Source organism: Phodopus roborovskii, unplaced genomic scaffold (genome assembly GCF_943737965.1).
Source record: "Phodopus roborovskii unplaced genomic scaffold, PHOROB, whole genome shotgun sequence".
NCBI lineage: Eukaryota > Metazoa > Chordata > Mammalia > Rodentia > Cricetidae > Phodopus > Phodopus roborovskii.
In genome coordinates, this window is record NW_026126541.1 from 15439023 (window position 1) to 15463227 (window position 24205).

The window sequence follows — 24205 nt, forward strand, 5'->3', positions numbered from 1 at the left end:
AAGACTGGGATCAGGTCTGGCCCCAGAGCTGGGACCTAGGCGCCCTCACCATCCGGTCACTGGACCCGGACCAGGCGCCGGCAGTCCCCTTAAACTGTCCTCTTTTCTGGTGTTCCTTTTCAAATAAAAAGGCTCGAAGGGAAGAGAGATCTGGGCTAGGACTCCAAGCCTTTTTGGATTTGTTCAATGATTTTTATTTATTTATTTATTTACTTATTTATTTATTTTTCACTTTTATTGACTTTGTTTCTGTTATTTCGAGTCGTCACGATCCACGGTTGAGGAGACATGCAGGGAGCATCGCCGCTACCAAGAGAGCAACTACAGGGCGGGGTGGGGCAGGGCGGCCTGGCCGGGGCATGTTGGCAAGGCCACAAGGGGCTAGCCCGGAGGTGACTCTGCCACTTCTGATGTAGCCTTGGTGGCCTGGGGCAGGAGGGATGGGACCGAGACAGAGACAAGAGAGGCAGAGAAAGAGACACAGAAGGGGAGAGCAGCAGAGAAAGGGGGGGATGAAGAGGAAGAGATGCAGGGAGGTGAGAGCGGGGAAACACGGAATTACAGAGAAACAGCTAACAAAACAGAGGCGAGAGGTGTCCACCGGACTATGTTCGTTATTTTGCATAGAGATTTCTTTTCATAATTTTTTTTTTGTAACGTAAAAAAATGCTCCCCTCCCCCGGGACGTGCTGTGCTTTAGTGGGCGTGTAGCTGTGTCCCCCCGGCCCCCCAGCGAGCGGCGACTCTCACAGCACGGACAGCAGGGTGTATCTACAGGCAGGGAGGGCGAGGGGGGGCAGGGACTCTACGGTACCCGGCGGGGCGGGGCGGAGAGGGAGGGGATATGTACAGAGGTTCGCCTCCACACCACGCACACCGTCTTTCTACAAAGCAGCCTTTTGGGTTTTTTGTTTGTTTGTTTTGTTTTGTTCATTTTTGTAAAGACCATCATATTAAATAAGTGTAGACTTTTTTTGTTTTGGGCTATGTTCAGCTCCTGCCCAAGGGAAGGCTGAGGGTGAGGGGAGTGGATCGGGCAGCCTCCGGTTTCCATCTCGGGGCAGCTCGGTCGTCAGTTCGCTCCTGGCTCCTACCGCCCGCAGGTTGGGAGTTTAGGGTGGGGGCAGCAAGTTACTGTTGGGAAAGACCAGTGCTCGCAGCCGCAGTCGGAGGAAACTGTTCCCGCGGTGGCCCCGATGGGGCTGCGTGCTTGGGACCAGACACAAGGCGTCGTGGGATGAGGATGCTCAGGAGGGGAAAGTGAGAGGCCAGCAGACAGAAGAGGCGCTGAGGTAGGGGCCAGGCGGGGTCGAGAGTAGAGTCTCTGCAGGAGGAGATCCCAGGCCGTTCGGGTGGACGAGCTCGGTTGGCGTCTGCTCGCCTTGGGTACCAGCCGTGGAAAACTGACGTCCCAAACGCCGTCCCTCGAGTCCGGTCCTCGCGTCGCGGTGCCACTGCCAGAGGCAGGACGCAGACAGAAGGCGGGGGCTCGGGGTGGGGCAGGAGTTTCCCCGCGGCTCCTCCTCCAGCACAAAGTCCTTTCCTTAGTTTCCCTTGCTCGGTTTCCCCAGCGAAGCCTCCCGGCGCCCGGGTGGGCCACGCTGATTGTGTGTCACAGAAACGTGCCGGGCGCGCAGGCCAGAGGCGGGCGGGCGGGCTGCCGGGCGGCTCGGTGGTCCAGGCGGGCGGGGAGGGGCGGCGGGCGGGGCTGGCGGCGGTCCCGCGAGGCCATCGGCAGGGCGGCGTGAAGGGCTGCGGGGAGGGCGTGTAGGGGATCTGGAGGTGGGGGCGGGACTGGGACGGTGGCCGAGTGGCAGGCAGCGCGTCGCTTCGGTCCTCCCTCCCTCTGGGGTGGACGGTCAGACTGGGACGATGTGGAGGCCGAAGCTGTCTGCCTGAAGCTTGATGTGGTCCCCTCGGTAACTAGTGGCGGTCATAGGCAGCGGCAGCAGCGGCAGGGGCGGAGCCCCGGGGGGCGGCACTATAATAATAAGGGGAACCTGGAAGTTAACACAGGAGAAGAATGGGCTGGGTGAGAGGACAAACAGGAGAACAAAAAAGGAAAGAAAAGCAACGAAAGCCCTCCCCGGGTCCGGCAGGATCAGGACTGGAGTACTGTGGCTGGGCCCTGAGGCCGGATGCCCAGGAGGAGTGCTGCTTTCGCAGGGCGGGAGAGGGACAGGGCAGGTGACACCTGGCGGCGAACAAGCCAAGGGGCCCGACGGCCACTGCGGCCAAGAGCCTTCCAGTGACGGAGAGGCAGGGGAGGAAAGAGGCGGGATGCGCAGGCGCCCTCCAGGGATCCCCAGGCCCCAGCGCTGCTATAATGAGTCTGTCTCCCTAGCTCATCCGGGTACCCGGAGTTGGGGTGGTCCAGAGTGGGATCCGTGTCCCGAAGCAGCCTGAGTGCCCGAGCTGGCGCGCGGGCAGGCGAGCCGCTAAGCCGCCGGCCAGCCAGGTGGCGTACTCACTTAGTAAGGCGGGGTTGCTGAATCTCCAAGCCTCGTTGTAGGCGGTGTACTGGGGATGGCTGTATGGGTTGCCTGAGAACTCGCTCCCTGTGGGAGGGTGGGGGAACTGGAATTAGATGTGCTCAACGTGCCCAGTTGGCCTTTTCTGCCACCCCCCCCAGTCCCAGTCTCAAGTGTGGCAAGCAGAGCAAGGACCCCCCCGGAGGCAGGTCAGAGATGAGGCAATCCATGTTCTCTGCACGGGGACCGCCACCAAAGGCAAGAAGTACCCATATCTCTGCAGACCTAGGCATGGAGGAATCTGTGGGCAGGTTTGTGCCTGGGCTCCCCTGCAAAGCACTGCTGGCTACCCCGGAAGGGTTTGGCCTGGTCTGGCTGTGCCCACTTAAGTAACTTGGGAGCCAAAGAGCTTTTATAACGGACAGTAGCTTTAGGAACTCCACGGGATGAAAGGGGGGGGGGGAGGTGGTGAAGGAAGGCCCTTGAGACACTTTGTCCCAGAAAGTTCCAAGAATGGCTTCTCAGCTCTGTGCCAAAACTAGGCAGGTGGTGATGGTGGTGCCCTCCCGGGAAGTAACCCCTCCCACTTTTCCCTCCCGAGGCCCAATACCAGGGACACAGGCACTGGGGAAGGACACCGGCAGGGATCGAGTGGACTGCCACAGGCCCAGAAGCAATGAGTGGTGGAGGGCACTGTGGGTTGGGAGCCTTGAGAGCTGCCTCCCTCCCTCCAGGAGGAGAAAGGCCAGGCCTATGGGTTTCCCCCTCGCCCTTTCTCCTGTGTGCTGACCCCAGACTGTTTACAGTGATCCCTAACCGCGGGTTAAGTAGAGGAGAAGGGGCCCCACTCCAAGAAGGAGCTGGGTGGGGGTGGGGGATGCAGCCACTGGAAAGCCTGTTTATTGACGAGGAGGGAAAGCATGCGTGCAGCAGGATAATGAGCTTCTGAGCTCAACTGTGACCAAGAGGAACTGAGCTATCTCCTTCCCCATCGCTAATGAAACAAGTGTAATTTCCTCATCAGCACTAGATTCTGTTTAACGACTCCCCCCTTGCCACCAAGAGCTCTCTGCGGTTCCCCTCATCCCCACCTCCCTGCAGACTCCCCACCCCCACCTCCCCACTCTCCTCACCCCCCACCTCCCTAAGACCTCCTCCAGCCTCCACCTGCTCAGGGACCTACCTCCAAAGCTTTCCTTGCGCCCTACCAACGCTTCTACTTGCCTTCTCCAAAGCCTGAGCAGCAATCCCTTCACCCCGGGTCCTTTCAGCCCCCATTCTCACGGCCCTGCAGTGGCCTCCCTGAGTTTCTCAAGCCCAGCTCCGCTTACTCAGGGCACTTCCTTGATTGACCAGGTCAATCACTCTTTCTTGCCTCCTCCTCTCCCCCTGCTAGTGAGGGTTGAACTTCAGGAACAGGGCGCACCAAAGACTCCAGAGGCAGTGGGTGGCCAAAGTCTTTGTCATTTTAAGACAGGAGATTTTGGTGTTTCTGCAGATAAGAACTTCTGCTCTGTTTGACTTTAAGCCACGCCCATTTGGCTTTTAAAGCCATCATGCTTTAAAAACAGCCTCTGCCTCCTTAATTTCAAACCCAAGTCTAATGCCTCTCAGCAAAAAGGTGTGCCAGAGTCCCAGAGGACTGTGTCCTCTGAAGCAGTGTAGAGGTGTTCTAGATTGTTTCTTTCTGAAGTCAAGGTCTTTCTGCTTCCCTCCTGTCCTCTGCTCCACGTTGAGACTGGCTCCTTTCTCTCTCTGGGTTGGGGTTGGTTCTCTATGGTGTTCTCCCCCTCTGGTTGGTGTGGACCAGTGTGGCTTTGTCTGAATGACTGCCATGCCCCTGAAAATGGTCTTAGGTTCCAAGTTTCCATGGAAACCGGGGCAGGCTCTTCCAAGCAGTGTCAGCTATAGTTGGGGTGGGCCAGAGCACTGGGGCATAGGGTTGGGTGGTTGGGTGCTGAGGAGGGGCTGTAACCTACAGCTATGCACACAAGGGGGCATGTCTGTAAGTTTCCTCCAAGCATTGCTTCAAAAGGGCCAACGGGATGAAGGACAATGGTTTGTTGGCTCCCCCCACTCCCAGCCTCAGACTACAGACCGCTTAGCAGCTCACCCACAACTTAGCTACCCCCACCTAGATCAGACATCTACAGCATTGTTACCTACCAGGCACCATTCCTGCCAGGGTGGAGGTAGGGTAGCTTCCCTGGCCAGTGGGGGGCACATGAGGGGGGTAACCAGGTAGAGTGGTGCTCGCCATATCACGACCTGGAAAAACACAAAGGGGAAGGCGTGAGGCCTGGAACAGAGGGACCTGCCTTAGCTCACACCTGGATGCTAGGGAGAGGATATTCTCCAGGAAGAAGATGTGCAGATGGGTGTCTGAACAACTGGGCCTCCGGGTGCCTGAATATGGGTCCAAATGTGTAAATGTGTGTCCACCATTATAGCGTGTGTGTGTGTGTGTGTGTGTGTACTTCTGTTTTATGTTGTTCATTGTGTATCTGTGCATACATGTATGCCTGCCTTAGTCTGTGTCTCCATGATTCCCAACCGAGATGGAGATGGGAGATGACCTGGTTTTACTCCTTCTCCATAGATACTCAACTGTTACTGCCCTAGTGGACCCTACCATCCTGTCTACTGCTCTTCTCTAGCACCACAACCACCTCTACAAAGGTAGAGCCCTTATTCTAAGTGGAGCTGTACATGACTAACCAGTAAGCGATTTGGCTGTGACTGTAGCTTTTACATGATAGAAAACCATCTCTGATGTGAACCAGGAACTTTGAAGGCAAGCAGATCAGATCAAGTTCCAGTGAACAAAATCTACTCCCTCTACCAGTAGCCTCCCTGGAGGCCTCTATTACCCAGAGCCTAGAGAGTGGGCCGGGGGGGGGGGAACTTTTCCTTGCCCAGAGCAGGGCATGGAGGCAAAGTGAGCCCATATTAGAGAGATACTTCCACCCAGAGACATTTGGTCTAGAACACAGCTGCATGGCTTCCATTCCATTTCCGAGAAGGGGCTCCCCTCTGGCATGCTCCAGTCTCCATGGACAGTATTGATTCAGCCTATTTCCCACTCACCCATACACTGGAGCAGCCTCTCCTCTCCTGGGGCCCATGTATCTGCTGCAGATCCCTCTTGTCTTCCTCAACAGTTGGTGTCTTTCTGTTCCTCATGCCTCTGTCCCACCCCGAGAAGGCAAGGTGTGGCTGGAGGAAGTCATAACGCTATGTACCCCTCCCCTAGTCCACTTTCTTTTCCTTAGTTGTGTCCTAGTCATGGTTAGGTACACGGAACTTTTCTTGGCCAGTCCATAGCATCTTTGTGTCTTCACTACTGTCCACCTGATGGCATCACCTACTTCATTCCTCAGGCATGTGCTTTCTCATCCCTTCTGGACACATCTGAGAGAGCCATCCCTCTCTGAGAATATGGAGCCACTGCTCAGGCTTTTCCATTCCTGGCCACCGGCTGAACACCCTCATTAGCTGTCCCCACTGGCACCTCAAACTCAGGAGGAATAAGGGCAGATCTACCTTCTCCTCCGTCGGTTCCCCGGCCCTTTGGAAGACATACCTAGAACTTCGGAGCTCTATGCACAGCTTTCTTTCTCCATGCCTTCCCATACACAATCAATTCTCTTTAGCCATTTCTGTTATATTCCTATCTCCTCTGTCACGTTTGTAGTCCAGCCCCCAAGTACCCGCCTCTGGCTTGCCCCAGTGGTTTTTCTCTGCTTGTATTCCTGCCTCCACATTCTTCCCTCTTAGCAATGGAAAACGTGGCTGCTAGCCTTCTGAAACATTGCTTTCATGGTACCCCTTCCTTGTAAACACTGCCCTCGAGTCCCTGCAGGCTACAGTTCAAATGGAAACTCTCCAGACTTCAAGTCCCTCAGCTCAGGTACTCAGCCAGCTTGCCTTTTCTTTGCCCCGATTCTCACTTCTGCTTGAGTTTGTTTTCATCTTGTGATGTAAAATGCCTGTGCTTGGATGTGACCTTTGCTTCCTTCTTACTCATAGTTTTATTCCAGCGCAAGCCTCAACATTCCCATCCTTCTACTCATCAAGGAAGCTTCTTTCAAGTTTCCATGACATCTGTGTTCCATGGCTGACTACGTCATCATATTGCAGAATACATTGTCAGCTCTGCTGTTTCATGCCAAGCAGACCATAACTCACTCAAGGGCAGGACCTGCATTCTGATCTATCCTGCATAGTCCAGAACACAGTGGACTCTCAATAAGTACTTATTGGTCACTCCTCATATCCCTCCATTGCATCCACAGCCGCTCCCTGGTGGATGGTAATGGTTTCTCCTTGTTGCATAATGCATTGATCTACTACAGAGAAGCAAAGCTAGGACAAAATCTGCATAAATCTTTTCCCTAAAATCAGTTGAAAAGAAGGCCAGGTGGTGGTGCATGCTTTTAATCCCAGCACTCGGGAGGCAGGGGCATGAAGATCTCTGTGAGATCCAGCTCCAGGACATGCTCCGAAACTATACAGAGAAACCCTCTCTTGAAAAACAGAGAGAGAGAGAGAGAGAGAGAGAGAGAGAGAGAGAGAGAGAGAGAGAGAGAGAGAGAGAGGAGAGAGAGAGGAAAGAGAAAGATCAGTTGAAATGGGGCTGGAGTGGTGACTTTGTGGTTAACAGCGCTGACTACTTTCCAAGGACCCTGGTTCAATTCCCAGTAGCCACATGACAAATCACAACTGTCTGTAACTCCAGTTCCAGAGGATTGATGCCCCCTTCTGGCCTCTTTGGGTACCAGGCATGTGGTGCACAGACACATATGCAGGCAACACACACATACACAAAACCAATAAAAGCTTAAGTGTTTGAAAAAGCACTTGAAACAACAGTGGAATTTTTACCAAGATTTCCAGTGATAGATTCATCTCTGTGGACTCAGATTTACTATGCAACAGAATGATTTTCCTATACCCGCTGAGTGTAGCTAATGCCTTACATTTCCTGCAATTCACTAGACAGAACTAGCAAAGGAGAGGCTGCTTCTGAGTCCCAGGCAGTAGAGGAATATGCATTTGCTTTCATCTGTCTTGTTTTGTTTTGAGACAGTCTTACACCTTGCCTCAAACCTGTGGTCCTCCTGCCTCACACCCCTGGCTGCTGGGACTACAGATATGTATCACCACAACTTGCTTGTGTTTGCTTCATTGTAGGGTTTCTTGTATTGACTTTTTGTTTTGGTTTGGTTTGGTTTTTCAAAACAGGATTTCTTTGTGTAGCCTTGACTGTACTGGAACTAGCTCTGTACACCAGGCTGGCCTCAAACCCAGAGGTCCACCTGTCTCTGCCTCCTGCATACTGGGATTAAAGGCGTCTCCACCACTGCCTGGCTCTTTTATTACAGTATTATTGCCAATAAAAAAGTATGCATCTCCTGACCATTTCTCAATGGAGAGGACCCGAGGTGCATAGGCAGAGAAAATACCTATTATTTCTGAGGAAGAGAGATAAATTATATGGCATTTATTTGTCAAAAAAAGACCCAGGAGAAAAGAGGATTATGGGAGATGCAGAGGTTTTGAAGCTGGAGAGATACAGAACATGATTCTTCCAGACCCTGTGATCTCAATGTCCACAAAGCATCCAGGAAGCAGAGTGCCTCTCCTCACCCTTTGCCCCTCCCTTCTCACCCCCTCTGGCTTTTTCATCTTCGCTGCCATCATTCTTACAACTAGTTGAACACAAATTCCCCATAGTGGAAGGTATTCACCCAAAACAACAACAACATCAAAGTAAAACAACAAGATCCAGGAGTGACAAAGAAAGGCTGGATGGTTCAGAAGCTGTCTCCAGGCAACTTGGAGGAAATCCTCTTGCAAAGTTTATTCCCACAGCTATCATGCCTGCAATATGGAGTGTTCAACCTCCAGCAGGTACAAGACTTTGCATACTGAGAACTGCTCTCTGAATGACTGATTGGAAGGCAGATTTCCAAATTCTACTTTTCAAAAAAAAAAATCTATGTCTGTAGGTAGCAATTTGAAATCTGAAAAATATAGGAGTAGAGGCCACGTGAGGAAAAAGCCTTTAAGACTTTCTAGTGTTTGTCACATACCCACGCTTTGTTCGGTAGCATTGTCTCCACAAAGAGGTGCCTGTGCGGGACCTCTAAGCCAACAAGGTGGCAGCCACTGCATACAAAGCACACTCAATGACTTCATTAGTACACAGATGACACCTGAAGAGCAGGGAAAAATTGACCAAAGTCTTGCTAGAGCCATATATGCTCCTGGAACACCATTGTCAATAACGGAAAACACACGAGGCAGGAAGTTTTCAAATTACTAAAGCCATCATACCATTTGCCCAGCAGCGTTCTTTGAGCTCGCCTCCTTTGGTGAGGGAATATCAATGGGAAACGGAGGAACTGGCAGGGCACTGGGTGCTGAGGTGTTACAGAGAGGCAGGCAGATGGCTGTGGGGGTGACCCTGAGACTGTAAGATGGCACAGCCACCCCCTTCACACAAACAAGCCAAAGCACAGAACCAGGAGGAAAGCCTACACAGCAGAGTGCATCAGTTATAAAATGTGTGCCGTCCTGTGGAGGGCAGGAAGCAGTAAAGCATGTGCTTGGCTCACGGACAACGCCGGTAACATAAAAATAGCGCCAGGAATCAAAAAGGATAAAAACTCAACGTTACCACGAGAGAGTGGGCATTTCATGCTGCCTACTTGCTTTCTGATGTTACAAAGCTTTCAAAGATGAGTCTTCAGGATGACCATGCCCTTGCTTGAAGGATAGGAAGATAGAGACACGGCATAATGATTCTCCCGTGACTACACAGCTAGTAAACGATAGCACCAACATTAGAAGCCGTGCCCATATTGCACTGCCTTTAATGACAGCATGGACCCAGATACTCCCCCCAAAAGAGCCAAAGAAAGGGAAAAGGAGTTCCCCAACAAGCCAAACCTCATACCACTGCATTACCATTAAGATGCAGCAGGGAAAAAAGGGACTCAAGGAAAGAACAAGTGTATGGGAGGTCTGTAGTAAAACTCCATGGGGTGGAGTCTTCTCCTCCTTTGAGAGTTTTCTAACACAAAAAAGCCCCTCTGAGAAGCAGTAGTGGCAGAGACTCTTAAAGTACCCAGAGTGTTCGAAGCACTGTACTTGATGAGGATGTCTTCGCAGTTCAACTGCGGGAGTCCCTGAAGACTCCAAAGCCAATTTTTGCAGCAGTCGCTCTGTCTGAATCAGACAGTGCACTTTCGTCAGGCATTCCTTAGCAAATGGGCCAGAGCAAATCAACTGTTTTGGAGAACTCTAAGTGCAGCCTCTCTCCCAAGTAGAGACAGAAGTTCCAGGCTTTATGAAGAAATTGGAGATTTCAAGTCATCAGATGGTGTGTGCCATTTTGTTGGGTGTTGGGTCAGCAATCTCTTTGCGACTACCGTGTGCTAGTCATCACCTTCAGATCTCACATGTGTTACCGGCTCCTTTAATTCTTTTATCAACTCTACCAGTTGCCCTATTTTTAATCCCTGAGTTTTCGGACTAGAAACTGAAACACAGAGGAACTAAGGGTTATGGTCAGGATTTCACAGATAATCGACAGAGGAACCTGGACTACAGCTGTGTTAGCCCAGGAGATCAACACTGGCATGGTATTCCCAAATATGACAGACCTACACGCGGAGTAACCTGGGCTCGTGCTAAATGAATTTGTTCTCGAGACAGGATTTCTCTGTGTATCCCTAGCTATCCTGGAACTCACTCTGTAGCCCAGGCTGGCCTTGAACTCAGAGAGTATGTGCCTGCCTCAGCCTCCCCAGTGCTGGGATTAGAGACGTGTGTCACCATCACCTGGTTTAAGACTCTTTGTTGCTTGTGTGTTCAGCTTGACTCATTTGTGTGCGGTGGGGGGGGGGTTAGATTGGGCTTCATTGTTTTGCAAGGGATCCATAGAAAGCAATATGTCAGTGTTATCATACACACCTCTTTCTGGGTAGGAGGTACATTTTTAAAAAATTGTATTCTGAAAAGTATTTATGGTTCCAAAATGAATAAACTATGCTTATAAAACAAACAAGCAAGGGAACCTCTGTTCTTTGGCAGAAGAAACTGATTTGTTTGCAACTGCTCAAATAATATTAATGAAACCATATAAGAAACAGCGAAATGTGAAGCATCAGGCTTATCTCAAGTCCAGGCCAATGTTCGTGTTCAGAACAGTAAGAAGGAAGCTGTCCAGGACACAGAAACAGCTACCAGTGAGGCTTTGGCAAAGGGCTCATTAGACACAGATTTATACAGCAGAAGTTCTACCCAAAGACTTTAGAGATGCTTTTGCTTGGCATCTTTCTCTGAAGATGAGCATTTCTGCTATCCATTTTACACCGTGGAGGACCCTAAGGCCAGAAAACGTAACTCTTGTTTTACTGCCCTATCCTCACGTTTGTCTGCCTCTCATAGAAGGTGGCAAAAAGAAAGACATTAGATTTCCTCAAGGCTGGTGGTCTGTGCTTACATCTGACACAAACGTAATACACACAAGAATGTAGCCACCAACTTTTTAATTGCTGCCTAAATCTATTTCATCTTTGCATTTACAAGTTTTGTGTAATATATTAAAACAGTGATCCTTGCATCTGTAAACGGTGTTTTCGAGGGAAACAGCGATCTATGGTTTTTATTCCTAAGATTCCCAGACTCTCCCAAGGTTTGCCATTCTAGAACAGAGGAGCCTGTGGAAGGACCCCCCACCTAGGCCAGTGTTTTGGCCCTACACTCAGCTCTAGGCTCGCCTGCTCCAGGTTCCAGCAGAGGGGGCTGTGATCACAGCTCAGGGTGGCTGTCCTTGCTAAGCGGCTTGTCAGCTGGACCTTCAGTCCCCAGGGTGTCCTAGGCAGAGTTGCTAGCCCTGCATTGGCTCAGTGAGGTCTACCCCTTGACCGTCAAACATCTGGGCACAACTAGCCAGGCTAGTTCCACCTTCTCCCCTCACACAATGCCCTTATGGGGCTGTGCATGGCAGGAGTGGAGGCCCACAGGAAGGGGTTCTTCTAACTCAGCTGGGCATGGATGGAACTGCTGGCTCAACCCGAGGGAAGGCTAAGGAGAATCGCACTTTCAAAAGGCCAGAAGGAAACTCGGCTCATTTACAGCGGTAGACACCGAGGCTTGGGAAGGGAAATCTCCAGGACTCTTCCCAGTCACCTCCCCATGCGGCCTTCTCTGACTCCATGAGCAAATGAAGAGCAGAGTCAGGCAGGGGCTGGCACCCAGGCAGATGTACAAGGGACTCACCTATTGGGTCAATGTGTGAGAGACCCTCATGCTGGGTGGGCAGAGGTTAAGCCTGTTTGCACAGTCTCCAGGTATTCCGGGTCTCCCAGTTCCTCTCTGGCTTTATTTTGTTCTCTGAGAGGAGCGCTGGGTTGTCAACTCTAATCCTTCTGAAAGCGCAGCGTTTTTCAGGCGCTCTGTGTAAGTGAAACCCTAATCTCAAGGAAAGCAGCCACTTAAGCTGCTGGAGCATTAGCCTGCTCTTGGAGCCACCACTGGATTTCCTCCCCTCTGCCAGGCAGCCCCGCCGCCCGCTGGGGAGGTGAGCAGAGGATTCCAAGCTGAAGGCAGCAAAGCCTCTCAGAAATGACCACAGTGGCAGGGCTGCCTCGCAAAAGCTAGGGGTTAAAGAAGCGCTGGCTTATTTGTCCTGAGGTGACAGCTAAGGAGGGTCTTCCTGTCACCTTGTGAGTGTCTGGTTCTCTGAGAAACAGGTTTCAAATCTTGCCTTGGTGGCTTTAAGGCCAGTAAGACATTTCTGAGCCATACCTGTGACACTCCTTAGGGCACCACCCCTCAGAATTCCTGGTGGCTCGGGGAAAGGCTGCATTAGTAGGCTTCTCCTTGGGCAACCTCTTCTTAGGAAGTGCCAAAGAGCAGAGCAAACAAGTGTTGGGGGACCCCTCTTTGGGCCACCCCTGGCATCTCTAAACAGCATCCAGTGGCTGAAAGATTCTCTGTACCTCCCTCCTTGTGAAAGCAGAGTGCTTGCTCAGGTAACCCTCCTTAGCCTGAGTTGGGTACTGTTTGACTGCACACACTTCAAATGAAGACAGTAAGTTCCGCAAGAATGTTCCGTTTCATATTCTTAACAGGCTTCTTTCTCTTATGGCCAAACAAGTTAAAGTATGTGATGAAGGGAAAGCATGGTCCATTTGACATGCCCAGCATCTTAGGCTTGTTTCGTGGACAGATGAGATAGAGAAGTGATAGAGAATCCCGTGATGTGGACGCAATTCTGGTTCAGCTTAGAAGGCCACAGGACAAGTTTGCTAAGATTCCCCACACCCTTGACATCTTCCCTCCTGAGACCCTGTGTGGCCCCACTGCCGGGCTGCGTGCTTCTGCCCAAGCCCACTTCTGGGGAGGCTAGCCCAGCATTCCTGGGAGGCTGGGAGGAAAAGACATCAGTTACAACAGTTCAGCTTGAATTCTACTCTAACCGGCCCTGCCCGTCAGCCAGAGTGGATTAAAGGCTCTTCTTAACATCTCTCCCCTCAAAAGGCAGGCTGGATGAAAGAGGCAAGAGTCCCATCCAGAGCCTCCATAAGTGCAGGCTCAGGGCACTGGCGAATCTGTCAATGTCTCATTGCTATGGAAATGCCTCCATAATTAAATCACAGTGAGGTCTGGGGCTTGAGGTCCTTAGGGATGTAGCTAAAGGCCTCAGAGATAGCTAGAGGAGGCTTCACCTCTTTGCTTTGGCCTTTCTTGGCCTAAAAAGAGATATAGAGGAGAGGCCCTCGGTTGGCTTGGTGGCCACAGGAATGGGCTCTCTGACTCTCCCCGTGTCTGGAGATGCCCTCACCCTCTTCTTTCAAGGTTGGAGGGCAACTCTAGTGTCTGTGCCCTAAATTCCTCTGGCTCATCAGGGGCTTTGAGCCAAGGGACAGGAGTAGGAGACTCCCAGCCTCCTTCAGCAACATTTCTGAGCCTTTATTGCCTTCTCCTACCCTAAGGGGCTGGCCAAGGGCTATGTGTTTATTTTATGGGGGAAATGCAGTTGCTTTGGAAGGGAGTTGTTAACTACAGGAAAGGGGAGGCCCCTGTTGGTACTCAGGACTCTTTGAGAAGGAGGTTTCCCAGAGTCCACACTTCTGTCTGCCAAAAAGCCACTTTGCTGTCCATTGCAGATTCCGGCAACGCGGGCAAGCTGTTGTGTTGGCAGCCTGCATCCAAGGTTGTACCGGCTTTGCTTCCTCTGGCCTCCAGGAATGGAGTCAACCCTGTCCCTTAGCTCTGGGTCTCTAACCTCCTCACTTCTGTTCAGAGTTGACAGTTTCTACTTCCTCTGTCTGACTTGCCACTCTCCTCTTGGGTAGCACCCACAGATCCTGCGTGGACCTGAGTGGCAGCTTCCTACAAAGCTGTACTCTTTAGGCAGCCAGGAAAACTTCCCCAAGCTCTTGAATAAAAATGCCTCCTCCCCCAGGGCTGGGAAGATAACAGTCTAACTCACCTTCCCTTGCAACATACAGGGAAGGAGAGTGCTGTCCTGGGCCTAAAATCTCTCATAGTCAATATTACCCCAAAGAAGAGCAAGACTCTACTGAGAAGATTCTGAATTTGGATAAACTAGGAATTAGGCTCACACACTTCCCTTTCACTCACTGGCCTTTGGGGCCTCCATTTTCTGACGATTGGCTTGGCACCAGGGAAAGGGGTCCGGATCTGGGCTAATGAACAAGCTTGCCTTTCTCTTCCACCTTTTCCTTAATTGATCTTTACTTTGGGATATTCTGTCATAGCTAGCCCTTGGACGGTAACTGTCTCTGTATCACTTCTGCTAACTTTCCCTTACGATGATGGTTCATGGTCACAGGAAGCGTGGAAGTTTTATATGGTGAACTCATCATCTACAGTGGGGGTTTGTTTGTTTGTTTGTTTTTTCTCAGTGGAAGTCCATTGCATCTTGGATCATGGGCTGTTGACCCCACACAATTCTGTGTGAATTCTTGGCTTGGGTCCTTGTAACCACTTATGGCATGAACTTGGACTTGGGCCTGCATACCGGCTAATGTGTCTCCGTTTCTCCTAATGACATGTAACATGTGCCCCTCTCCTTTGTTTCCCTGGGTCATGGAGAAGAAAGAGCCTGGACAGTGTTGTCCTTGTCCTGTCTCTATTTCTCTTGGGCCCAAGATCACACCTTCTGTCTGGTGCATTATATCCAACATCCCTTAACTAGGGTTTAGCTCTGTATGGAAGCCTCAGTGTCAAACATCCTATCCTGCCTTGTCTCTGACTTCCCTCTGTTTCTGGCTCCAGAGCGAGGTGTGGCTGTGTATTAACTACTCTCTGTTATATTTTACCCAACTCTGTTTTGCTAAGCTTAGTCGGCCTTGTTTCTGAGTACCAGAGCCATTCCTCTCATACCTTTGATTATACCGAGGGTGAGAACTACATTTGCCCAGGGTTCTTCCAGTGCTTGGTAGTGATGCCCACTAGAGGCCAGTGAAGCCCGCTGTGTTCCTTGGCTTCTCTGAGAAGCATTGGGGCTATGCTGGCACCAGTTCCCTTCAGCATTACTTCAGCCCGCATAGACCCAGGAGGGAAGCTTGCTCGGCTGTAGAACAGATTTTGCCCAAGTCAAGGCACTCTCCACTGCTCCAAAGCACCCCTAATGCCTTTGAGCATCCTAGAACTTGTTTTCATCTTCTCCTCTCAGGTTAATGTCACTTTCAGGGTCTCTGCAGGCACCCTACTGCTGCAGCCTGGGCCAAGGCCAGAGAGGAAGCTATGGGGAAGAGGAGCTCTTGTTGCTAACGGGGTGATGGGAAATGTAGGGAATGTGGTCACAGAGGGGCTGGGGAATACTTAAGGGTTAAAGGTTCTTCCCCTGTGGGATCCTTTGAAGAGGGTAAGAAGGTGCTCTGAGCAACTTCCCCGAGGAAGCCTGGCTCACTCTCCCATCTAGTGGGTCCCATTTTCCTTATCACTTAGTTGAGACTCGGCTCTGTTCCAGACCGGCAGCCTAGAGCAGTGGGCTGGAGCAAAGAGATGCAGCCTAGCTAGGGCAACCCAGCAGCGGAGGGGAGAATGGGTGATAAATTTAAATAACCAGCTTGACTTGGCAGCTTGCTGAGTTGTGATGCAGTGAAATTAAAATCTCGGCAGAACTTCCAAATGCTACCCTGAGAAATCGGTGTCTTGCCTTGATTCTCTGCTGGAAGCTGGGTGGGGAGGCTATCAGGCTGAGTCCTAGCCTGTGGCAGCAGCCACCCTTGCCTGTGATGTGATTAGCTGTGTCCTGGCCCACTGGCTCCCACTCTCCCCTCCATACAATAGTCCAGGCTCCTGTCTCCTCTCAGTCCTGACCTTGTGGAACAGCTGTATCAAGTGGCTGGTGAAGTCTGAAATCAGCCTCTAGTGCCAGGAGGTGGCAGGAATATCAATAAGGTCTGGCTTTTCAGGTTGGGCCAAGGCCTTCCCAGCCAGCTTCCTTAAGACACATTTCTTAGGGTTTGCCTCTTCTTAGGGAGGAAGGTGAACCTGGTACCGAGACTTGTGGAACGCCTTGACGCATCCACGGCTATAAGCACAGCATGACCTTGCGGCTCCCTGATTCAGCACTCGTGGGGCCACAGTCGCCCACCCACTGCTAGGCTCCCTTTTCCCACAACCCTCACTATTCTCAAAAGAAATAAGCTTTTAAGGAATGTTTCTGAACCGGATGCAGTAGCTCACTCTGTTAATGGAAGTGGCGAGTTGAAGGCCAGCCTGGGCTACATAGTGAGACTCCATGGGGAGGGGCATTTTAGAGAGGAATTTCTGCAAATACACCAAGAGTCTCTGTCACCTCCCCAGCATGCTTGAAGCCCGGTTCTCACAGATGTCAACATCTCTCTAGATCTCACCGGAAAGTCCATTTGTTCTGCTTGTCCCTGACACACCGCTTATTGCTACCTACCAAGTCCTGGCCCAAAAAAGCCAGGAAGCTAAACCTGTTCTCAAGATGGACCAGGAAGTCTCTGGGCAATACCCGTCTCTCACCTTGACAGTACCTCCAGCAGATTCTGTCTGTCCCCATAATAAACACATCATGAATCATTCATCTTTAATAGATTATGCAAATTAGGAGGACATAAAATCAACAAAGATCAATAGCTGCAGCCGTTTAATTGCCAGCAAAAACATTTTAAGAATGAGCATAATCTGCAGCCCTTTCTCGAGTAATGGCACTATTAATCCAAACATTGGATCTGGGTCTGAGTGTGGAAAAATCGTTCCCTGCCCCCACGTGCCCCACCCCCCCCTCCACACTTGGCTCTTTTTTGGTAATTTCCAGTTTCTGAGCGAGTTTCCCCGTCATTACCACTGGTGAACATCTCCGAATGTTAATGGCTTTGCTTTTGTTACTCCTCGCTTGATTGAAATGTCGCATACAGATTGAGATGTTAGTGCTAACTTGCCACCTGGGAATGTCAAGCTGGGTCTGAAATGAACTTTTCTCACACTTGGATCCAGATGGATCAGCCGAAGATGGTCCCAGGCTGAGCTGGGACCGTTCCAGGGCCATGGGGGGGGAATAGCGGGGGCTGCTCAAGGTGGAGGCGTTTTTCTACATTAGCCCCCCAGCGTCCCCTGCAGCAGGGGTCCTGTCCTGAAGAACCACATGTCCATCCCCAGGAAGTCCCTGCCTTCTGGCCTGTGGCACTGACTAGGGAGAAGAGTCCTCACACTTTCACCACTTTGGGGGACAACCGCTGCTGGCCTGGCTTGGGTGGGAAGATCGGAGAGCAACTACATCAGCCTTCAGAGAACTCATATCCAGGGCCTGTTAATCTAAGCCAGAGGCTCTCAACCTGTGGGCCATGACCCCTCTGGGGTTGCATATCAGATATCCTGTATATCAGATATTTACATTCTGATTCATAACAATACCAAAATTACAGCTGTGAAGTAGCAACAGAACACTTTTACGGTTGGGGGCAGTCACCCCAGCATGAGGAAGTCACAGTCATGAAGGGGCCACAGCATTAGGAAGATTGAGGAGCACAGGTCTGAGCTGTGTCCTGACTCAGCGAACACAGGCTCAGGGCGTCGTCACTCCTGAAGGCCTGGTCAGCCCAGGAGCGCTTCATAGACTCAGAGTCTTTGGGTTCCTGGCCCAAGACCACAACTCTGGTTTTGCTGGACACAGCTGTACTGGGACATCACTTCAGCAGAGCATGGGAGCGGAAGGGAGGGCTCTCTGGAGCCCCCTGGAGGGGGTCTTGGAGCCCACCTCAGCCTGAGCTGCATTCCTATCCACAGAAGTTACCAAGTCACCAACACAACATATCACCCAGAGCCCTGTCCTGTGACAGGGCGCTCGCCTGCTCAGTCTTTGCCAATGGATGTGATGCTGGCTGCCTACAGCCTTGCTGTCCTGTCCCCAGGCGGTCTCCGCTCACTCACAGGTAATGCCTCAGTGTCTCCCAGGCCCCACCGAGACTCTTCTCGATCATCCTGTCTCCCAAGGTACAAACGGCACATTGGCTTTAGAGCCTCCGGAATAATTAGGTGAGTTTTAATAACACCTCCATGTGTATCTCTCTTCCCGGAGCACTCTCCTGGCCCGGAAACCCTCCCATGGCACCAGGGGCCTTCTGAAGCTGGCATTTGAACCATCATCTACTAACCCTGCCCTGCATGGCCACTCCAGGGCCTCAGCAGTTCTCATCCCTGAAACGCTTGGCCATGGTGCCTCTGCCCTGTATTTGACCTCCCCTAGCCTTGGAATCCAACTTTCCTCTCAGTGGCTTTCTCCAGGAAGTAGCAGAAAGGCTGCATTCTACAAGGCTGCTGGTACACCCTCAGGCCCCAGGCCATGGCTACTCAAGCTGCCTGGAGAAAGCAGAGAAGCCTCTCAGCACCCTTGGGGACAGAGAAGTGTGCAGGCTAGAGACTGGGAACCTCTGAGCCACTTTCCAGAGCCTTGACATTCTTCTGCACATGTCCTAACCAGGGGCTGGGAAGCCTGGACAGCTTGGGGAGATGGAGGAACGGGAGCAGGGACAGCGGAGCGACAGGCAGCAGGCCCCCAGCCCCCACCTTCTCAGGGTGAAGCCCGGAACCCTGACCACAGTGTTTCATGCCTACATCCGTACACATCTGCTCTGTTCGGGAAGGCTCTCTGTCGCTCCCCTCTCTCACTCTGCAGACACCATGGCAGGGGGCCCACTCGGCTCACCGGGCCCCAGATGGCATAGATCAGAGGCACCCCACTGAGCGCAGAGCCCCACCCTTCGGAAAGCCCCCTTACCAGTCACGACGGGGTATGTCTGTGTGCCTGACACATTGCTGCCCAGCTCAGGGTTGGTAGATGCAGACAGACCCGACTTGACTTCATCAAGCCCAGGGGTCAGGGCCGGGAGAGAGTATTCATTCCCCTGGGAGGAGAGAGGAAAGTGACAGCTCTCTATTGATGTGTATACATGGGTGCAGATGGGGAGGAGGGCCCCGGAACCCTCCCAGATGGGGTGGAAGGAGATGGCTGGGTGGGGCGGGAGAGTTTGGTGACAGTGGGGGTGGACCTGACGTGGTGAGAGGAAGTACGGTCTCTACACTGGGGTGGGCTTCCCAGGACCCCCGGAGCTTCGTCATCTATTGCCTAAGAAGCTGCAGGAGGAAGCATAGCAGTAGGGACCCCCTTGCTGAGAAATATGGGGTGCTCAGGGTCCTCTGAGTAGGAGCCTTGGGGAACAGAGATGGTCCCTGACACATGGCTGAGGTGGTTGTTGGGGGGAAGGGCCTGATGGGGCCTCCAGCCTGGCACTGCTGGGTTGGCTGATGGGGTGTGGGCGCCCCTTTTTAAAAAACAAACAAAGACAGCCCCATGGGCCCCTTGCTCTCTGCCTGTGCACTGGGGTATGAAATTGGGGAGGGGGAGAGTCCACATGGCTAACAGAAGGGTGGGAGGGGGCTAGCCATTGAGTCTGAAAGGGTGTCCTGCCCGAAACACTTGGGTAATTGCCTTTTTATTGCAGCCACCACCAAGCCAGACCCCAGAGCTGGGCAGACCAGAAGCCGCACAAAGCAGGAAAAGTTGCTCTGATTAATATTACGTTAAATTAAAACTGATTTTCTGCTCTTTCGGGTCCGTTTTTTTCCCTTCCGCTTCCTGGCCCCCCCAGAGGACCCTCTCCCCTCCCTGGCTGGACGGGATTGCCTCGTCATTTCCAATTCCTTCTCGTATTGATCTTCCTGTAGAAATCAGTTTTGTAATTAGCTGCAAATTAGGCCTTCTACTGGGGGTGAGGCTGCCCCCTGATTTATCACCAGAGTAATTCGCTGTGATCGGAGAGAAATTAAAATGAACTCAATTAGGCTTCGGATTTGCTTTATGGGCCCTGCTCCGAGTTTCAGGGGGAAAAATGGCTGTGCTGGTGTTTAATAGTCTAATGAAAGTAAATAAAGGTTATTCATTGTAATACAGCCGGGGACTTGGGGAGGGTGCACTGAGCCGCCCGCCTCGGCCAGCTCCTCCTTTGTTGGTTTATGGCTCAGGGCACCTTAAAAAGACTTTTGATTTTTGTTTTATGAAGACAAACAGCTTATGGGATAAAAGCACGGGCGGGGAGAAAGTCTTGGAGTGAAACTGGGCTGTGCGGGGCCTGAGGGGCTGTGCCAGTGCGCTGTGTGTGCCCGTGTGTGAGCATGCAAGTGTACGTGTGCGCACAGCAGGCTGTGTTGTGCTGCAGTTGGAGGCCTGACCTAGGCCATATATGTAGGCTGGCTGGGGAGCTCTACAGACGTGTGGGCGGAAGCATGTGCTAGAGGGTGGTTGAGGGGATGACCAGGCAAGTGTGTGCATCTGTGGGTTCTGCAGGACTGCTGGATTCCACAGTGAGTGCCGTGTGGGGTGGAAACAGCTGGAAATGGGGAGTATTTTATTAAAACTATTAAAATAAAATATTATTGTGTGGGGAACAGGTCATACCATGGCACACACGTGATAGTCAGAGCACAGCTCTGTGGGCTCAGTCCTTCTACTTTTACACGGGTTCTGGGGACCAAACCCAGGCTGCCAGGCTTGGGTGGCGAATGCCATTACCCCCTGAGCCACCCTGCTAGCCCTGAAATGTGAGGTCACTGGGGATGTGATTCTGAGTGTTGTGCTTTGCCAGTGTCGCTGTGTGCCAGCCTATGCTGTGTGGTCCGTGCTCTTCTGTGTCTGTAAGCATTGTGGGCAACTAGGACAGCTGCCAGCCGGCCTGGGTTCACAGTTGACGGACGCATCAGGGAGAAGGAGGCAGGCACAGGTGGCTGGTCCTTCTGACAGGACAGGACAGGACGATCTTCACAGACCTTCTGTAGGACCTCGTGGGGGCAGGGCAAAGGTCATAGTAAGAGGGTATTTCTGTCTTTCTCATACCAGGGTCACAGCACGCAGAGCTAGGGTGGGGGAACTGAGGGACGACCGACTTTGCCCTTCGTAAGGAATCAGAAACTCTGAATAGAGACAATGTGTACCCGCTCACCAGCTCTCTCTCATCATCTCAGTGACTCTGTACTGAAATCATTTTTCTTAACTGTGCCTTCACAGTGGTCTGTACTGTCATGTTCACACCGTAGCCGTATGAACACGTGCAGAGCGGGGTGAACAGGAAGCTCCCTTCTTACCTGCTCTGATTTGATGTGCTCTGATGCCTGGAAGACATCGGGATAGGAAGGACGTTCGAAGACTCGATCCAACGCTTCCAGCTGCTGCTGGGTGAAGGTGTCGGCTCGCAGGTGCTTCCGCAAACTGTCCACACCGCTCTGGGAGTCTCCATTGGGGACAGAGCCCTCGGAAACATCTGGGGAACACATAGACACTTAAGGCATGATTACCAGGCCATCAGAAACAAGGAAGGGTGCAGTGGGTAAAGGGTTGTGTACTTGGCTCTGGACCATGGGACCCTGTGCCCCTGCTAAGGCCCCTTACTTCCCGTCCATAAGCTGGAGGGCTGGAAGCCTAGGCCTTGAGGCCTAGGAGGCTGCCCCTTCCTCAGAGACCTGGCTGAGGAAGCCAGGGCCCTGCAAAAGCTGAGGGGGTCATTGCTGGATGGTCAAGAAAGGCTGGGCAGAGGTGGAGGGGGGCTCCCACAAAGCTATTTCCAATGCTTTCCTTTCCCAGGGCCTCCACCTATCCCCAGCCTGAGTCATCTGGGTGAGGGCCTGGGCTCTCAGACAGGCGTTACTGTGGAGAATTGAACTGGGTGCAGATAAATTTCAGTTCCACGGATTCCAGGGGTTGAAAATCATCAAATCTCTGAAGCTAAGTATAACACAGAGTCTGGGTAAAGTAATTAACTACTCCTGAGGAGGAGGGCTTCCCAGAGGAAAGCTGGGGTACACTGGCTGGGCTGGAGACAGAGCAAGAGCTAAGAGGAGTCGCCTGCCACTTGGACACCCCTGGACAGACTCCAGAGAGCACGCAAGCTGCTGTGTCCTGGCCACCATTCTGCCCTGGAGGACTCTGGCTCAGGTCTCAGGAGGAGCCAGCTCCCTGGACACCTGGTTCTCCCACGAGGGCTCTGCCAGGACACGGAGCACTAGCGCCTGCTCCCAGTCAGAGGCAGTGTGGTCCTCCAAGTGAGGTTCCACCTCGGCTCCCTTTGCCCTGTTTGTCCCTGCCTTCCAGTGTTTGGCCACTTGGAGCTTTTAGAGCATACCGAGGACAAAGAGCTTGTCCTGCAGTCCCTTTGGACCCTCATCTAGCAATTGTCCTGGCCTTTCAGCCCCAACCTGCCATTCCCTGGCTTCCCACAGCCCATGACAAGCTAGGGAGCCTTGGGCCAGGGGCCAGCCTGTGCTTTAGGGCCCAGGGTGTTCCTGTGGGACTGTTATATATATCAGTTTATAGGTGATTATATGGTATGATATAATCAATATTGTATTATATACAGTAACGTCGTACAGTATCATTTGGGAGACCATAGAAAGTATTACATATTGATTAACCTCAATCTACAGCCATCCTCCCTTGCTGGGCTCCCAGATGAAGCAAAGGACACTGCTTTCCACAAGGACCTCCTATCTTCCCACCAGACTGTTCAGGAGCAAAGAAAGTGTGTGTAGTAGAGAGAGAAAATATGGGGAAGAGGAGGGGGGAGAGAGAGACTAAGATGAGCCCGAGGTGGATAGGGGTAGAGGCAGCCTTGGTGGCATTTTTGTATTCCTGTGGATGCAAGACCTGGTGGTTGTACTTTTTCTGCATGGTTCTGGAACCATGTTTGACCCTGTAGGGGAACTAGAATACAGTACGCTTGTTTTCCCCTTTGTGTGAATGTTTTCTCTCTCTCTCTCTCTATATATATATATATGTGTGTGTGTGTGTGTGTGTGTGTGTGTGTGTGTGTGTGTGTAATAAACATCTGGGTGAATAAGGGTCTGGATGAGTTTGAATGATAGTACGAAGCTTTTTTGAAAGAACCCATGCATACAAGGGACGTGAGGCCGTGTCCCCTTCCTCCTATGAGCACTCCCCTTTCCAGGGTGCACATATTCCTAGCTCCACTCTCTGTCGCTGTCTGAATGTCCCACTGTGTCTGCTTGCAGCCTTCTGGGGGGAAGCCCTGCTGCTAGGTCCGAGTGAGAGCACTGTGGAGGGACTTTGCATTTATTGCTCCTACCAAATGGGTCCTAGGGAGCAGAAGGTACATTTGTGAGCATGCCTTCAAGTGTGTGTGTGTGTGTGTGTGTGTGTGTGTGTGTGAGAGAGAGAGAGACAGAGAGAGAGAGACAGAGAGAGAGAGAGAGCGCGCGCACACATGTGGCAAGACACAATTCATGCCTCTGTGGATTTGTGCACATGCCTGTGTGTGGCTTGCCTCACCCTGTGACCGAGAGAGGAGTGTGTGTGTGTGTGTGTGTGTGTGTGTGTGTGTGTGTGTGTGTGTGTGAGCTGAACTAAAGCTTTGCCCTCGGGTCACTGGCTGGAGGAGTCCCTTTGCCTTCATTTATTCAGGGGCCCTTCAGATCTTGACAAATCTGTCACTCTAAATTTGCGAGAGATTATGGTGCTCTCTCCCCAGCCCGCAGAGAGGTGATATATGATATCTGCTGCCCCTATTGATTGCCTGATCTGGTGGCAGAGGCCGGCGAAATGAACTTGAAATGAACATCATGCCTCAACTCATTGTGCGTATAATACACTACTTAATCCCACATTTTTCAGCCGCTATGGAATTCAATTGATCAATCATGTTCCACTGATAGTACTGTTTTAGGGGTTATTGCTGCTCCCTCCACTCACTGACCTTTTATTTATTTATTTTTTTGTTCACCCTGGCCCTGGTGGTAAGACAGGTTACCGAGGCAGCAACCGAAAGCTGGGGAGGGCTGGAAGGGAAGGAAAAAGGAAGCCTGCTTCTGGAAAAGGAGGCGCAGGGAGGTGGGGACAGAGCCAGGAGAAGGAAAGTAGGGGAGACTGGTAGGAAGGAGGTGCTAGTGGCTGGAGCAAGAGGACAAAGCTTGCAGAGAACTCAGGCTGGAGGAGTCTCCAAGGAGTCACCAAGTGGGAGGCACCTGCCTCGGAAAGGCGAGCTTTGATGAGAAGTGAAGGGGTATGATGGAGGAACCTTGTCAGGGGAGGGGGTCAGAGAAGTGAGCTATGGGGCAGGGAGAAGACAGGGAGCACACTCACTGCTGGAGACTCATTTCCCTCCAATTCGGCCACGGGCCTGGGTTGCCACTGGCGTGCTCTATGAAGGGAT

The 24205-nt window shown here is 51.9% G+C and overlaps 1 protein-coding gene across 15 annotated transcripts in view; it reads right to left on the minus strand.

The window, feature by feature from the left end:
• Positions 1 to 1774: 1774 nt before the first annotated feature.
• Pax2 (paired box 2) overlaps positions 1775 to 24205 on the minus strand; it is a 77441-nt gene continuing 55010 nt past the window's right edge. For 7 of the 15 annotated variants that reach the window (XM_051199888.1, XM_051199877.1, XM_051199883.1 and 4 more), the window contains 5 exons: positions 21129 to 21304; positions 18769 to 18895; positions 4638 to 4739; positions 2472 to 2558; positions 1775 to 1981 (listed from right to left, as the gene is read on the minus strand). In XM_051199888.1, coding sequence (XP_051055845.1) covers positions 1860 to 1981; positions 2472 to 2558; positions 4638 to 4739; positions 18769 to 18895; positions 21129 to 21304 — 614 coding nt within the window. In that variant the 3' untranslated portion in view covers positions 1775 to 1859. Of the gene's footprint in view, positions 2001 to 2471; positions 2559 to 4637; positions 4740 to 18768; positions 18896 to 21128; positions 21305 to 24205 lie in introns of all 15 variants that reach the window. The other 8 variants (XM_051199891.1, XM_051199890.1, XM_051199880.1 and 5 more) reach the window with 3 other exon arrangements.